A 15,794-nucleotide genomic window follows, 5' to 3' on the forward strand; every position below is an offset into this window, starting at 1 on the left:
CAATGGGATGCCCCCAAGCCAATTCTTATATACAGTAGTGTAGGGGTGAGGAGTTGTTCAGTAAGGAGTTGGAGAAGAGCTGAGGTACAGTGTGGAGAGGAGCTGGGAGAAGTTTGTAATAATCTGCGGAGGCCTGAGGAGAAGTCTAAAATCTACAGCCACGCAATTTCCATCCCCATCACACAGGTACAGTCTCAAGCCTGGTGATATGCTAGAAGCTCTGGGGGAATATTCTTTAGTCAGTCTACAGACTGCGTGAGTTGTCACAAGTCTAAAGCTAAAGTATAAAGTCTGCAGCAACCTTAATACATTTAAACAAAAGTGACTACAAGTCCCAGCAAGGCAACATGCTCCACAGGGTTGTTCTTCATCTCCCCTGCTCTACTCTGTACTGTAAAGGATTTTACCATCATTTTTGCCTCAGTAAAAGATTTCCGTAACCCTGCATCAGTGGTCATTATTGTCTGCAGCGCTTAGCCCAGGAGAACTCTCTAAACCTTGGATTAACACTACCCTGGCGTCACAAACGGTACATCACCCCAGTAGGTCACCATACCTGGAGTTTGCAAGAGAAAAATACCTTAAAGAGTACCTGTCATCAAAAAAACCTTTTATATATGGTGTATTCATGTATTGCAAACAACTTCCTAATTGAATGTAATGAAAAAAAAAATGTTTATTTCTAACTGTATTTACTGTTTGAAAAAGTCACCACTAGGGCTCTCCCTACATGTTCCGGCGACATAGATTTTGGACTCATGCTGGCCTGTCATGAGTCCGAAATCTCAGACACATGACAAGCACAGCGCAGCTCCCTGCCTGTCAATCAGGCAGGCAGAAGCGAGCACTGTGCACACTGTGCATGCCCCTCTGCTCCTTACACCCTGCCTCCAATCCCCCGCCCCCCTGTGAAGCAGAGCCTGTGATGTATTTTGCAGTCTATCAGAGCCAGGGGAGAGCGGGATGGATCATGCTGTCCCCTGCCTCTGCTCTAACATCTGGCGGCAGGGTCACGTATAATTCGCGAGGATGGAGGAGCAACAGCAGGTGCAACGCGGATATAGGAGATTAGCAGCGGGGACACGCTGTTTACATCCTCGTGGCAGGTGAGAGTCCCAGGGATAGAGGAGAGCAGCAGCGGGGACACACTTTTCTACATCCCCTCAGCTGGTGAGAGATGGGATGGAAGGGAGAGCGGGGATAGATCATGTTCACTCCTGCCTGAGTGTGTGCACGCGCGCGTGTCACTTATCTGGGTAGAGCTCTTTCCAGATAAGCAGGAGTCACATTCGGTGGCAGAGTCAGTTTTTTCACATTACATGAAAAAGGGCGGAAGTTATCCCCAACAGGGATTCAGATGACGTCGCATCTGCCGGGAAACGCCGCTCCTGCCTCACGGACGGCACACACAGGGAGCACCAATTCAGACCACAGAAAAGGTATTTGTGTGATTTTGTTTGAAAAAAAAAGAGCAGGATGATTCTCATCATTAGTCAGGGACAGATATAGTAGTAAATCAGTAAGAGAGTAGTTAGTGACATGTACTCTTTAAGGATACTCAGATTGTCAGAATCAAGATTATCTGATCAAAACAAAATGAAACTCTCTGGCCTCACAATTCAGTGAGTGTCATGGCTAAAGAAATGGCTAAAGAAAACCAAACACAGCCAATTACCTGCCCAATGCCATCCCTACAGTAAAGTATAGAGGTTGCAGCATCATGCTGAATGGAGAAACCTGATCCAAATAGCTCTAGTCTAGGTGAAGGTCCACTTTCCAACAAAACAATGACTCTAAGTACCAAATCAAGACAATACAGGAGTGGTTCAGGGACAACACATTGAATGTCCCTAAGTGGCCCAGCAAGTGCCCTGACTTGAACCCAGTTGAACATCTCTAAAGAGACTTGAAAATGTCTGTCCACTGATGGTCCCAATCTGACAAAGCTTGAAAGGATCTCCTGAGAAGAATGGCAGAAAATTCCCAACGTGTGCAAACCCTGACGCACTAGTGTCAAGAAGATTGGTGGCTGTTATCACTGCCATAGGTGCTTCAACTAAGTTAAAAATAAAAAAAAGTCTGTATACCTACAGTACAGACCAAAAGTTTGAACACATTCTCATTCAAAGAGTTTTCTTTATTTTCATGACTATTGTAGATTCACACTGAAGGCATCAAAACTCTGAATTAACACATGTGGAATTATAGACATAACAAAAAAGTGTGAAACAACTGAAAATATGTCATATTCTAGGTTCTTCAAAGTAGCCACCTTTTGCTTTGATTACTGTTTTGCACACTCTTGGCATTCTCTTGATGAGCTTCAAGAGGTAGTCACCTGATATGGTCCTCAAACAGTCTTGAAGGAGTTCCCAGAGATGCTTAGCACTTGTTGGCACTTTTGCCTTCATTGGGTTCAGGTCTGGTGACTGTGGAGGCCAGGTCATCTGGCACAGCACCGCATCACTCTCCTTCTTGGTCAAATAGCCCTTACACAGCCTGGAGGTGTGTTTGGTGTCATTGTCTTGTTGAAAAACAAATGATGGTCCAACTAAACGCAAACCGGATGGAATAGCATGCCGCTGCAAGATGCTGTGGTAGTTATGCTGGTTCAGTATGCCTTCAATTTTGAATAAATCCCCAACAGTGTCACCAGCAAAGCACCCCCACACCATCACACCTCCTCCTCCATGCTTCATGTTGGGAACCAGGCATGTATAGTCCATTCGTTCACCTTTTCTGCGTCGCACAAAGACACGGTGGTTGGAGCCAAAGATCTCAAATTTGTACTCATCAGACCAAAGCACAGATTTCAACTGGTCTAATGTCCATTCCTTGTGTTCTTTTGCCCAAACAAGTCTCTTCTGCTTGTTGCCTGTCCTTAGCAGTGGTTTCCTAGCAGATATTCTATCATGAAGGCCTGATTCACACAGTCTCCTCTTAACAGTTGTTCTAGAGATGTGTCTGCTGCTAGAACTCTGTGTGGTATTGACCTGCTCTCTAATCTGAGCTGCAGTTAACCTGCGATTTCTGAGGCTGGTGACTCGGATGAACTTATCCTCTGCAGCAGAGGATACTCTTGGTCTTCCTTTCCTGGGGCGTTCCGCATGTGAGCTAGCTAGTGTCTTTGTAGCTCTTGATGGTTTTTGTGACTGTACTTGGGGAAACTTTTCACCTAGAATATGACATTTTTTCAGTTGTTTCACACTTTTTTGTTATGTCTATAATTCCACATGTGTTAATTCATAGTTTTGATGCCTTCGGTGTGAATCTACACTTTTCACAGTCATGAAAATAAAGAAAACTCTTTGAATGAGAAGGTGTGTCCAAACTTTTGGTCTGTACTAGCAATTTTTCAGTTTTTCCTTTTTAATATATTTGCAAAAACGTCTAAAATTCTGTTTTCCTATTGTCATTATAGGGTATTTGTGCAGATTATTGGGAAAAACTTATTGGGATTATTGGGAAAGTATCAGCTCTATTTGTTTCAATACAATTGAATAGCTGAGTGCCTGTTCATTAAGGGAGCAGTGGCACAGTTTATTAGGGGGATCAATGGCACAATATATTAGGGCACAGTTCATTAGCGGAACAGTGGCACAGTTCATTAGGGGGGCAGTGAGACAGTATATTAGGAATTAGTTCATTAGGGGAAAAGTGGTATAATATATGTTAGGTACAGTTCATTAGGGGGCAGTGAAAGTACAGTATATTGTGCTCACAGTGGCAAAGTTAATTAAGGGGAAAAGTGGCACAGTATATTTTGGGCACAGTTGATTAAAACAGAAGTAGCACAGTATAGTAGGAGTGCATAGTATTAGGGGCACAGTGGCACAGTTCATTAGGGGAACAGTGGCATAGTTCATTATGGAGATGGTAGCACAGTTCTTTCAGGGGAATGTGGCACAATTCATTCATTATATGCCCATATCAACTCTGGAATGTGTAGGGTTTTTCCTGTTTAGACTAGCATTCTCAATATTTATAGTAAGGTTCTGGTTAATCTTCTACATGCTCCATTTTCTTGGGGATGAAAAGGAGTGGTTTGTGATTTCTCTATATGGTATAATTTACAGAGGTCATCCAATAATTTTCCATGGAAACGGGTAGCTTGGTCAGGGTGAATTCTTTTTGGACAAGTATAAAGTTGGACAACATTTTAACAGTTGTCTTGGACAATTGATTCAGCAGTCTGGTCTCTGGTAAGTGTAACTCATCACTGGATATTTGGTGAAGTGATGAATAATCACAAGTGCACACATGTCCATTCATGGATTGTCCAATCAGGTTATAATCAAGCATAAATATTTCCAGAAGTTGAATTTTTTGATGATTTGGAGCTCGTTGCTATCATGGGGGCAGTTTGTGGAAACATGAAAGGTTTCTCTCCCTCAGGTGTAGCCGTGACGCCACTGACTTGAGGGCATCCAGCAGAGGGACCACAGATGTTAGTCTATCACAGGAATAGATATGCCCCGAGGAATGCCTGTACCTTGATCCAGTTGCTATAGGGCCCGTCAGATTTGCTCTTGTCCCTAAATTGCCATTGGGGTTGTGGTTGCACCTCAGTATCGGAATTGGCAAGAAAGAACTTTGGCTAGGTCTGAGACTTAATGGTGTTACTTGGTGCTTACCCTATGTATGAAGGCAGGAGACTGGAAAACAGTTCACTAACTAAAGGTGCAGGGAACTGCAGATTGCAAGTGTGTCCTGACCTCCGGGAAAAGCCAGACTAACTAAACAATTTGGGTCTCCTCCCTGTCCCAGGGGACTAGGGGAGGCAAGACTGACTTCCCCTGATTGGCTTCAAGAAGAAATGTGATTGCTCACCAGATCTTAAAACAAAAAACAGTTAACCCTTGCATAGCAGTTAAAAGGCACAGTAGGTTGGAAGCACTGTAAACAAACAGAACATTTTTACCAGAACACAATAAGACTTGAACTTAGATTAAAGACAGCATCCTTTGGGGATAGCAACCACCTGAACAGAGTTCAAAGTGGCAAAGATGTTCCTGCTCTGGGACTTCACACATACCTACTTCAAATTTTGTGTTCCAATATCTATTGTATCCTCCACATTTTTGATAATTCTTTGTGCTATGAAATCTTTTATCTCGAAGAATTTAAGGGATTCTATCTGAGATGATTTTAAGGAGAATACTACTTTTAATACTACGGTATGGAAAATCTGGAAAACACAGAATACTGAGTGTGTCCAGTATCATTTGTGCTAAACTCGATAATAATTATTTGTGAATTATAATTGTCTAAAAATGTACTATTTACAGGTTATACATAATTTTTAGTCTCGTTTATAGAACCCAAACAGTGTAATTGTTCATAGGGAAGATAAGATGCCTTCAAAAGGGCTGACAACAATGACCATGAAGATTCCAGAACTGGTAAAGTAAGTTTCTTTGCTCTTATATTGGAGTTTTGTACCAGCTGGAAATATTTGTTATAATGTGTCAGAACATTAAGAACAGCTTTTTGAATGACTGCTATGCTGACAAGTCTAATTCTACAAAATTTTCTTGAAGCCAGCTTGTCTATCTGCAGCAGCTTACATGGGTGCTCTTACAGCAAATCAGCATTTGTCCCAGTATATTTGTATGTTCTTGCTGCAGATATAAGTCTGTCTCATGAAGATAACCGTGTCCATAGTAGTGTTGGGGGCGGGAATATTCGCATTTCAAATTTTTATTGCACATATCGCAAATTTGCGACATTCGCTATATTTTCGAAATTACGAATACTCACTTTTTTACGCATATGCACATATTGCAATATGCAATATTCACATATTCCTTTTTTTTCACTTGTGGGCCAATTAGAATGATGCAAATACACTTGTTAGAGGTTATCAACAACATCCCTAGCAACCAATAGTAAAGTTGCCCACCCCCTCACTGTTTTCTTCCTTGAATATGCGAATATTCACATATGCGAATATGCAAATATAACGAATACGAGAAATTCACGAATATAGGACGATTATTCGTCTATATATTTGCAAAATGTCACAAATTCGAATATGGCCAATGCTGCTCATCACTAGTCCATAGCTTTTACATACAGTACAATTTCTGCTCTCTGCTGCCACCTCTAGAGGAATAAAGAATGTTAGTTTAAAGGGGTATTCCAGGCAAAAACTTTTTTTTATATATATATATATCAACTGGCTCCGGAAAGTTAAACAGATTTGTAAATTACTTCTATTAAAAAATCTTAATCCTTCCAATAGTTATTAGCTTCTGAAGTTTTCTGTCTAACTGCTCAATGATGATGTCACGTCCCGGGAGCTGTGCATGATGGGAGACTATCCCTATAGGAACTGCATAGCTCCCGGGACGTGAGTCATCAGAAAGCAGTTAGACAGAAAAAAAAAAACTCAACTTCAGAAGTTAATAACTATTGCAAGGACTAAAAATTTGTAATCAAAGTAATTTACAAATCTGTTTCACTTTCCGGAGCCAGTTGATATATAAAAAAAAGTTTTGGCCTGGAATACCCCTTTAAGCTTCTAGAATCCCCTAGAATCTTGTAGTTTAGAGGTGGGCTAGTATAAATCAGCTCCCTATATTATATATCCAACATTTCTTGACCCCATTATATCAAGATCTCAAGTCTTAAGGAGTTGCTGCTGCTGTGCACAGCTGGAGCTAATTGACCTAAAGGACTTATTTTTCTTTACTGAGGGGATAGTAATTTCTAGGACCCTGTAGCCGTCTGTGCCTTTGTGGTCCTCCATGTGGGCCAGGCCAATGTCTCGCTGCTGGGAGCTAGCATGCAGTGTTTATTCAAGTCCTCCAGGGACACAACCCCTTCAACCACCTGAACATCTACACTCCATACATATTAACTCTCTAACTCTGCTGATATAGATACTGTTAGAACTGTTTAGGATATGTGCCTCCACTACGTGGATGAATTTGAGTAAAAGTTACCTTTTTGCTGCAACATCCTTGGGTCCCATTCTTGTGTCTTGGTTTCAAATGCATAACTAACACCAAGGGCCTTTCGTTACCACCAGCCAGGACATAGCTAGTTGGGAAGTGTACCAGGGAATAGAGCCTAACCACCTACTATGCATCCCCTCTTCAAACAATTTGTAGTGACTCTTAGATTACACTTGGGATCTATCTGTATACTCCAGCCTCCCGTGACATCTGGGACTCTGCCGTGCTATGTCTACCTTGGAGTAACTGCATGTACGTTTTTATTTACTGATCTCTAAGTTAACCTTAAAGGGGTACTCCGGTGAAAAACTTTTTTTTTTTTTTTTTAAATCAACCGGTGCCAGAAAGTTACGGTAAACAGATTTGTAAATTGCTTCTATTAAAAAATCTTAATCCTTCCTGTACTTATTAGCTGCTGAATACTACAGTGGAAATTCTTTTCTGTTTGAAACACAGAGCTGTCTGCTGACATCATGAGCACAGTGCTCTCTGCTGACATCTCTGTCCATTTTAGGAACTGTCCAGAGTAAAAGGAAATCGCCATAGAAAACATATGCTGTTCTGGACAGTCCCTAAAATGGACAGAGATGTCAGCAGAGAGCACTGTGCTCATGATGTCAGCAGACAGCTCTGTGTTTCAAAAAGAAAAGAATTTTCGTTGTAATATTCAGCAGCTAATAAGTACAGGAAGGATTAAGATTTTTTAATAGAAGTAATTTACAAATTTTTTCACCGGAGTACCCCTTTAAATGGGCAATGTCAAATTCCTTTGGTGTACATCTTTGCAAAACATTAACCTTTCTAATGTTATTTCCTTTTTATAGAAATCATGGCTTATAAAATCAGACAGGAGAGAGCACAGAGGAGTGCTAGCCCACCCTCACTTACTGGACTTTGTCCATGTCTGAGCTTCCCCTTTGACTAAGCCATGATTTTATAAGCGATGATTTCTATAAAAAGAAAATAACATTTTCTTATGAAGTATATTAGAAAGGTTAATGTTCTGCCAAGATGTACAATATATATAAAGTTTTTTGTATCTTACAGTGCCCATTTAAAGGGTATCAATGCACGACCTGTCCAGCCCTGGGGACTCTCATCTCCTCCCTAGTTCTTATGACTGGAGTTGGTCAGAAAAGGTTCTATGTCCTGTGTTTTGGCTCAAAAGCTAATACAAAAACAGGCCACCCACAATAAAACTCCACAATGCACACACACATGCAAAATACTTAGTGAAGTGTACACATTATTATTATTTTTTTTTAATGTATTTTGTTTCTGTTTCTGTATATTTGTATTAGTACAAAAACCCTTTACATCATTTTTCTGCCCTGCTGCTTGAATGTAAGGATCTTTAAAGCTTTTATGTCACAAGCTCCATGTTTTACCAGAGTAAAATATCTCAGCTATAAATTTTTTAGATAATATAACACATTTTGTTTTATATTTTCAGCATTGGAACATGGAAAATCATTGCAAAGTTTAGCCATTCACAACAGAAAGAATACACAATGCAGTTTGAAGTGCAAGAGTATGGTGAGCATCTATCGAGTTGGTTAGCAAGATAATATGACTTGGCCTAATTAAAATGAGTATCTTTTTCTTTGTGAACAGTTTTTAGTCAATATGATATGCATATCATTTTACCTTTATAATACAGTCCTCAGATTTGAAGCACATTTGCCTTCTATCTCCAGTCACTAAAGCCTTGAGCCACTTATGTACAATAAATATTAGGTAGGAAAGTACCATATTTTTCGCGGTATAAGACGCGCTTTTTCTTCCTCAAAACTGGGGGGAAAAAGTCAGTGCGTCTTATACGACGAATACACCCCTATCGCGGTGGTCCCTGCGGCCATCAATGGCCGGGACCCGCGGCTAATACAGGACATCACCGATCGCGGTGATGCCCTGTATTAACAGTTCAGATGCGGCGATCAAAGCTGACCGGCGCGTCTGAAGGGAAAGTGACACTAACCCGGCTATTCAGTCGGGCTGTTAGGGACCGCCGCGGCGGTCCCGAACAGCCCGACTGAATAGCCGGGTTAGTGCTTACAGGACACCGGGAGGGACCTTACCTGCCTCCTCGGTGTCTTCTCCGTTCAGGGATCCCCTGTATGGCCGGCGCTCTCCTTCCTCGTCATCACGTCGTTGCGTACGTGCGTCGGCGTGCGTAACGACGTGATGACGGCGACGGAGAGTGAGGATACCCGGCCGGCAGCAGAGACGTTCCGGAGCGACGGGGACACGGCGACAGCGATGGAGCGACATCCAGGGCAGCGGTGACGGGTCCGGAGCGGTGGGGACACGTGAGTATTACCTCCTATCCAGTGGTCTTCAATCTGCGGACCTCCAGATGTAGCAAAACTATAACTCCCAGCATGCCTGGACAGCCAACGGCTGTCCGGGCATGCTGGGAGTTGTAGTTTTGCAACATCTGGAGGTCCGCAGGTTGAAGACCACTATTGGGTTCAAAATCTTGAATTTTTTAGATTTTGCATCTAAATATAGGGTGCGTCTTATACGCCGGTGCGTCCTATAGGGCGAAAAATACGGTAGTTCTTGTCAACTTGAAGAATCATAGCTACCTGTTATACATATTAGGTAAATGCCATCTGAACCTGTTAAATTTGCCCAGCAATAACATGTCTACAGAAAAAGCGCAAATATACATTTCAGCATGTGTGATACTTCTATAATCTGTGTCCAATTCACACGGTGTCCAATTTCACACCTTGGGTGGTGAAAAATCAATATGCAACCGACTGTGGCTTAGACTGTCAGAGGAATTCATGGTAAAGCTACCTTCCAAAAAAGGAGCTTCAGAGAAATGTCATGCAGGAGTGCAAAAGGGAAGTCCTAAAGAGCATCGAGGAGAAGATTACAGTGGGGATCAAAAGTTTAGGCACCCCAGGTAAAAAATTGTATTCATGTGCATAAAAAAGCCAAGGAAAGATGGAAAAATCTCCAAAAGGCATCAAATTACAGATTAGACATTCTTATAATATGTCAACAAAAGTTAGATTTTATTTCCATCATTTACACTTTCAAAATGGCAGAAGACAAAAAAATGGCATCTGCAAAAGTTTGGGCACCCTGCAGAATTTATAGCATGCACTGCCCCCTTTGCAAAGCTGAGACCTGCCAGTGTCATGGATTGTTCTCAATCATCATCTGGGAAGACCAGGTGATGTCAATCTCAAAGGTTTTAAATGCCCAGACTCATCTGACCTTGCCCCAACAATCAGCACCATGGGTTCTTCTAAGCAGTTGTCTAGAAATCTGAAACTGAAAATAGTTGACGCTCACAAAGCTGGATAAGGCTATAAGAAGATAGCGAAACGTTTTCAGATGTCAATATCCTCTGTTCGGAATGTATTTAAGAAATGGCAGTCATCAGGAACAGTGAAAGTTAAAGCACATACATTTCTGGGGTGCCGTATCACAATGAGACTGAAATTATATTCTCTCTGTAATAACCATATGCAGGAATTTCTATTCCCTGTGTGTATATTTTGTTTGCATGTTTGATATTTCTCAATTTTCTTGTGTGTATATATTCTTAGTATGAGTGTTTCCTCTCCATAGCTAGATATATGAATATTATGACAACATGAGATTGACAAATAATTGATAACATGATAGTTTGGTGTTTCCTTGGACTATTGTGTCTAATTAGTTTGTTTATCAGTCTGAATTCTGCTACTATGATTTGAGTACTCTTTTTCATGCCTATTCTGTACCTCGTTGCCTCTCCCGGTTTTGACTTTGCCTACCTGACTTTGATTTTTTTTTTGTATGTTTTTCAGTTTGTTGTTACCATTTTTATGCAAGCTGGTGTGGGCTTTGATTAACCCTTTGTTACCCAAACTGTTCCCTGACCTCTGTACTGTGTTTGGCTTTTTAATTTTAACTGTCACGATGCCGGCTGGCAGGTAGTGGATCCTCTGTGCCAGAGAGGGATTGACGTGGACCGTGCTAGTGGACCGGTTCTAAGCCACTACTGGTTTTCACCAGAGCCCGCCGCAAAGCGGGATGGTCTTGCTGCGGCGGTAGTGACCAGGTCGTATCCACTAGCAACGGCTCACCTCTCTGGCTGCTGAAGATAGGCGCGGTACAAGGGAGTAGGCAAAAGCAAGGTCGGACGTAGCAGAAGGTCGGGGCAGGCAGCAAGGATCGTAGTCAGGGGCAACGGCAGAAGGTCTGGAAACACAGGCAAGGAACACACAAGGAACGCTTTCACTGGCACTAAGGCAACAAGATCCGGCAAGGGAGTGCAGGGGAAGTGAGGTGATATAGGGAAGTGCACAGGTGAACACACTAATTGGAACCACTGCGCCAATCAGCGGCGCAGTGGCCCTTTAAATCGCAGAGACCCGGCGCGCGCGCGCCCTAGGGAGCGGGGCCGCGCGCGCCGGGACAGAACAGACGGAGAGCGAGTCAGGTAGGGGAGCCGGGGTGCGCATCGCGAGCGGGCGCTACCCGCATCGCGAATCGCATCCCGGCTGGCAGCGGAATCGCAGCGCCCCGGGTCAGAGGACGTGACCGGAGCGCTGCCGCGGGGAGAGTGAAGCGAGCGCTCCGGGGAGGAGCGGGGACCCGGAGCGCTCGGCGTAACAGTACCCCCCCCCTTGGGTCTCCCCCTCTTCTTAGAGCCTGAGAACCTGAGGAGCAGACTTTTGTCCAGGATGTTGTCCTCAGGTTCCCAGGATCTCTGTTCAGGACCACAACCCTCCCAGTCCACTAAAAAAAAATTTTTCCCTCTGACCTTTTTGGCAGCTAAAATTTCTTTGACCGAGAAGATGTCCGAGGAGCCGGAAACAGGAGTGGGAGGAACAGATTTGGGAGAAAAACGGTTGAGGATGAGTGGTTTGAGAAGAGAGACGTGAAAGGCATTAGGGATACGAAGAGAGGGAGGAAGAAGAAGTTTATAAGAGACAGGATTAATTTGACACAAAATTTTGAAAGGACCAAGATAGCGTGGTCCCAACTTGTAGCTAGGGACACGGAAGCGGACATATTTAGCGGAGAGCCATACCTTGTCTCCAGGGGAAAAAACGGGGGGAGCTCTTCTTTTCTTATCCGCGAACTTCTTCATGCGTGATGAAGCCTGTAAGAGAGAATTTTGGGTCTCTCTCCATATGATGGAAAGGTCACGAGAAATTTCATCCACAGCGGGCAGACCAGAGGGCAAGGGAGTAGGGAGGGGGGGAAGAGGGTGACGGCCGTACACCACGAAAAATGGGGATTTGGAGGAAGACTCAGAGACCCTGAAGTTATACGAAAATTCGGCCCATGGGAGGAGATCTGCCCAGTCATCCTGGCGGGAGGAAACAAAATGTCGCAAATAATCACCCAAGATCTGGTTAATCCTTTCTACTTGTCCATTGGACTGGGGATGATATGCAGAAGAAAAATTTAATTTAATCTTGAGTTGTTTACAGAGAGCCCTCCAGAATTTAGACACGAATTGGACGCCTCTATCCGAGACAATCTGCGTAGGCAACCCGTGAAGACGAAAAATGTGTACAAAAAATTGTTTAGCCAACTGAGGCGCAGAAGGAAGACCAGGAAGAGGGATGAAATGTGCCATTTTGGAGAATCGATCAACGACCACCCAAATAACAGTGTTGCCACGGGAAGGGGGTAAATCAGTAATAAAATCCATACCAATCAGAGACCAAGGCTGTTCGGGGACAGGCAGAGGATGAAGAAAACCAGCGGGCTTCTGGCGAGGAGTCTTATCCCGGGCACAGATAGTGCAGGCTCGCACAAAGTCCACAACATCCGTCTCCAGAGTCGGCCACCAATAGAAGCGGGAGATGAGTTGCACAGATTTCTTGATACCCGCATGACCTGCGAGATGGGAGGAGTGACCCCATTTGAGGATTCCGAGGCGTTGGCGAGGAGAAACAAAGGTCTTTCCTGGAGGAGTCTGCCTGATGGAGGCAGGAGAAGTGGAGATCAGGCAGTCAGGTGGAATGATGTGTTGCGGAGAGAGTTCAACTTCTGAGGCATCCGAGGAACGAGAGAGAGCATCGGCCCTAATGTTCTTATCGGCAGGACGAAAGTGAATCTCAAAATTAAATCGGGCAAAGAACAGAGACCACCGGGCCTGGCGAGGATTCAGCCGTTGGGCAGACTGGAGGTAGGAGAGGTTCTTGTGGTCGGTGTAGATAATAACAGGAGAACTTGATCCCTCCAGCAGATGCCTCCATTCCTCAAGTGCTAATTTAATGGCTAGAAGCTCTCGATCCCCGATGGAGTAGTTCCTCTCCGCTGGAGAGAAGGTCCTAGAGAAAAAACCACAAGTGACAGCATGCCCGGAAGAATTTTTTTGTAGAAGAACAGCTCCAGCTCCCACTGAGGAGGCATCAACCTCCAATAGGAAGGGTTTGGAAGGGTCAGGTCTGGAGAGGACGGGAGCCGAAGAAAAGGCAGACTTGAGTCGTTTAAAGGCGTCTTCTGCTTGAGGAGGCCAGGACTTGGGATCAGCATTTTTTTTGGTTAAAGCCACGATAGGAGCCACAATGGTAGAAAAATGTGGAATAAATTGCCTGTAATAATTGGCGAACCCCAAAAAGCGTTGGATAGCACGGAGTCCGGAGGGGCGTGGCCAATCTAAGACGGCAGAGAGTTTGTCTGGATCCATCTGTAGTCCCTGGCCAGAGACCAAATATCCTAGAAAAGGAAGAGATTGGCATTCAAACAGACATTTCTCAATTTTGGCATAGAGTTGGTTGTCACGAAGTCTCTGAAGAACCATACGGACATGCTGGCGGTGTTCTTCTAGATTGGCAGAAAAAATTAGGATATCGTCCAGATATACAACAACACAGGAGTATAACAGATCACGAAAAATTTCATTGACAAAGTCTTGGAAGACGGCAGGGGCGTTGCACAGTCCAAAGGGCATGACCAGATACTCAAAGTGTCCATCTCTGGTGTTAAATGCCGTTTTCCACTCGTCCCCCTCTCTGATGCGGATGAGGTTATAGGCGCCTCTTAAGTCCAATTTAGTGAAGATGTGGGCACCTTGGAGGCGATCAAAGAGTTCAGAGATGAGGGGTAAGGGGTAGCGGTTCTTAACCGTGATTTTATTAAGACCGCGGTAGTCAATGCAAGGACGTAGGGAGCCATCTTTTTTGGACACAAAGAAAAATCCGGCTCCGGCAGGAGAGGAGGATTTACGGATAAAGCCCTTTTTTAGATTCTCCTGGACGTATTCGGACATGGCAAGAGTCTCTGGGGCAGAGAGAGGATAAATTCTGCCCCGGGGTGGAGTAGTACCCGGGAGGAGGTCGATAGGGCAATCATAAGGCCTGTGAGGAGGTAGAGTCTCAGCTTGTTTTTTGCAGAAAACATCCGCGAAGTCCATATAGGCCTTAGGGAGACCGGTTACTGGAGGAACCACAGAGTTACGGCAAGGGTTACTGGGAACCGGTTTTAGACAGTTCTTGGAACAAGAGGACCCCCAACTCTTGATCTCCCCAGTGGACCAATCCAGGGTAGGGGAATGAAGTTGAAGCCAGGGAAGTCCAAGGAGAATTTCCGAGGTGCAATTGGGGAGGACCAAAAGTTCAATCCTCTCATGATGAGATCCGATGCTCATAAGAAGGGGCTCCGTGCGGAAACGTATGGTACAGTCCAATCTTTCATTATTTACACAATTGATGTAGAGGGGTCTGGCGAGACTGGTCACCGGGATGTTGAACTTGTTGACGAGAGAGGCCAAAATAAAATTTCCTGCAGATCCAGAGTCCAAGAAGGCCACTGTAGAGAAGGAGAAGGCAGAGGCAGACATCCGCACAGGCACAGTAAGACGTGGAGAAGCAGAGTAGACATCAAGGACTGTCTCACCTTTGTGCGGAGTCAGCGTACGTCTTTCCAGGCGGGGAGGACGGATAGGACAATCTCTCAGGAAGTGTTCGGTACTAGCACAGTACAGGCAGAGGTTCTCCATACGGCGTCGTGTCCTCTCTTGAGGTGTCAGGCGAGACCGGTCGACCTGCATAGCCTCCACGGCGGGAGGCACAGGAACAGATTGCAGGGGACCAGAGGAGAGAGGAGCCGAGGAGAAGAAACGCCTCGTGCGAACAGAGTCCATATCTTGGCGGAGTTCCTGACGCCTTTCGGAAAAACGCATGTCAATGCGAGTGGCTAGGTGAATAAGTTCATGTAGATTAGCAGGAATTTCTCGTGCGGCCAGAACATCTTTAATGTTGCTGGATAGGCCTTTTTTGAAGGTCGCGCAGAGGGCCTCATTATTCCAGGACAATTCTGAAGCAAGAGTACGGAATTGTACGGCATACTCGCCAACGGAAGAATTACCCTGGACCAGGTTCAACAGGGCAGTCTCAGCAGAAGAGGCTCGGGCAGGTTCCTCAAAGACACTTCGGATTTCCGAGAAGAAGGAGTGTACAGAGGCAGTGACGGGGTCATTGCGGTCCCAGAGCGGTGTGGCCCAAGACAGGGCTTTTCCGGACAAAAGGCTGACTACGAAAGCCACCTTAGACCTTTCAGTGGGAAACAGGTCCGACATCATCTCCAGATGCAGGGAACATTGGGAAAGAAAGCCACGGCAAAACTTAGAGTCCCCATCAAATTTATCCGGCAAGGATAAGCGTATCCCAGGAGCGGCCACTCGCTGCGGAGGAGGTGCAGGAGCTGGCGGAGGAGATGACTGCTGAAGCTGTGGTAGTAACTGTTGTAGCATAACGGTCAGTTGAGACAGCTGTTGGCCTTGTTGCGCTATCTGTTGTGACTGCTGGGCGACCACCGTGGTGAGGTCAGCGACAACTGGCAGAGGAACTTCAGCGGGATCCATGGCCGGAT

At 44.7% G+C, this 15,794-nt stretch overlaps 1 protein-coding gene across 1 annotated transcript in view; it reads left to right on the forward strand.

Annotated features, from left to right (window-relative positions):
- Nucleotides 1-15,794, forward strand: part of LOC130355875 (A.superbus venom factor 1-like) — a 266,587-nt gene that overhangs the window by 53,640 nt on the left and 197,153 nt on the right. The window contains exons 7-8 of the mRNA XM_056556718.1: nucleotides 5,319-5,407; nucleotides 8,413-8,495. Coding sequence (XP_056412693.1) covers nucleotides 5,319-5,407; nucleotides 8,413-8,495 — 172 coding nt within the window. The remainder of the gene's footprint in view (nucleotides 1-5,318; nucleotides 5,408-8,412; nucleotides 8,496-15,794) is intronic.

The sequence above is a fragment of the Hyla sarda genome, chromosome 1, assembly GCF_029499605.1.
Source record: "Hyla sarda isolate aHylSar1 chromosome 1, aHylSar1.hap1, whole genome shotgun sequence".
In the NCBI taxonomy this organism is placed as follows: Eukaryota; Metazoa; Chordata; class Amphibia; order Anura; family Hylidae; genus Hyla; species Hyla sarda.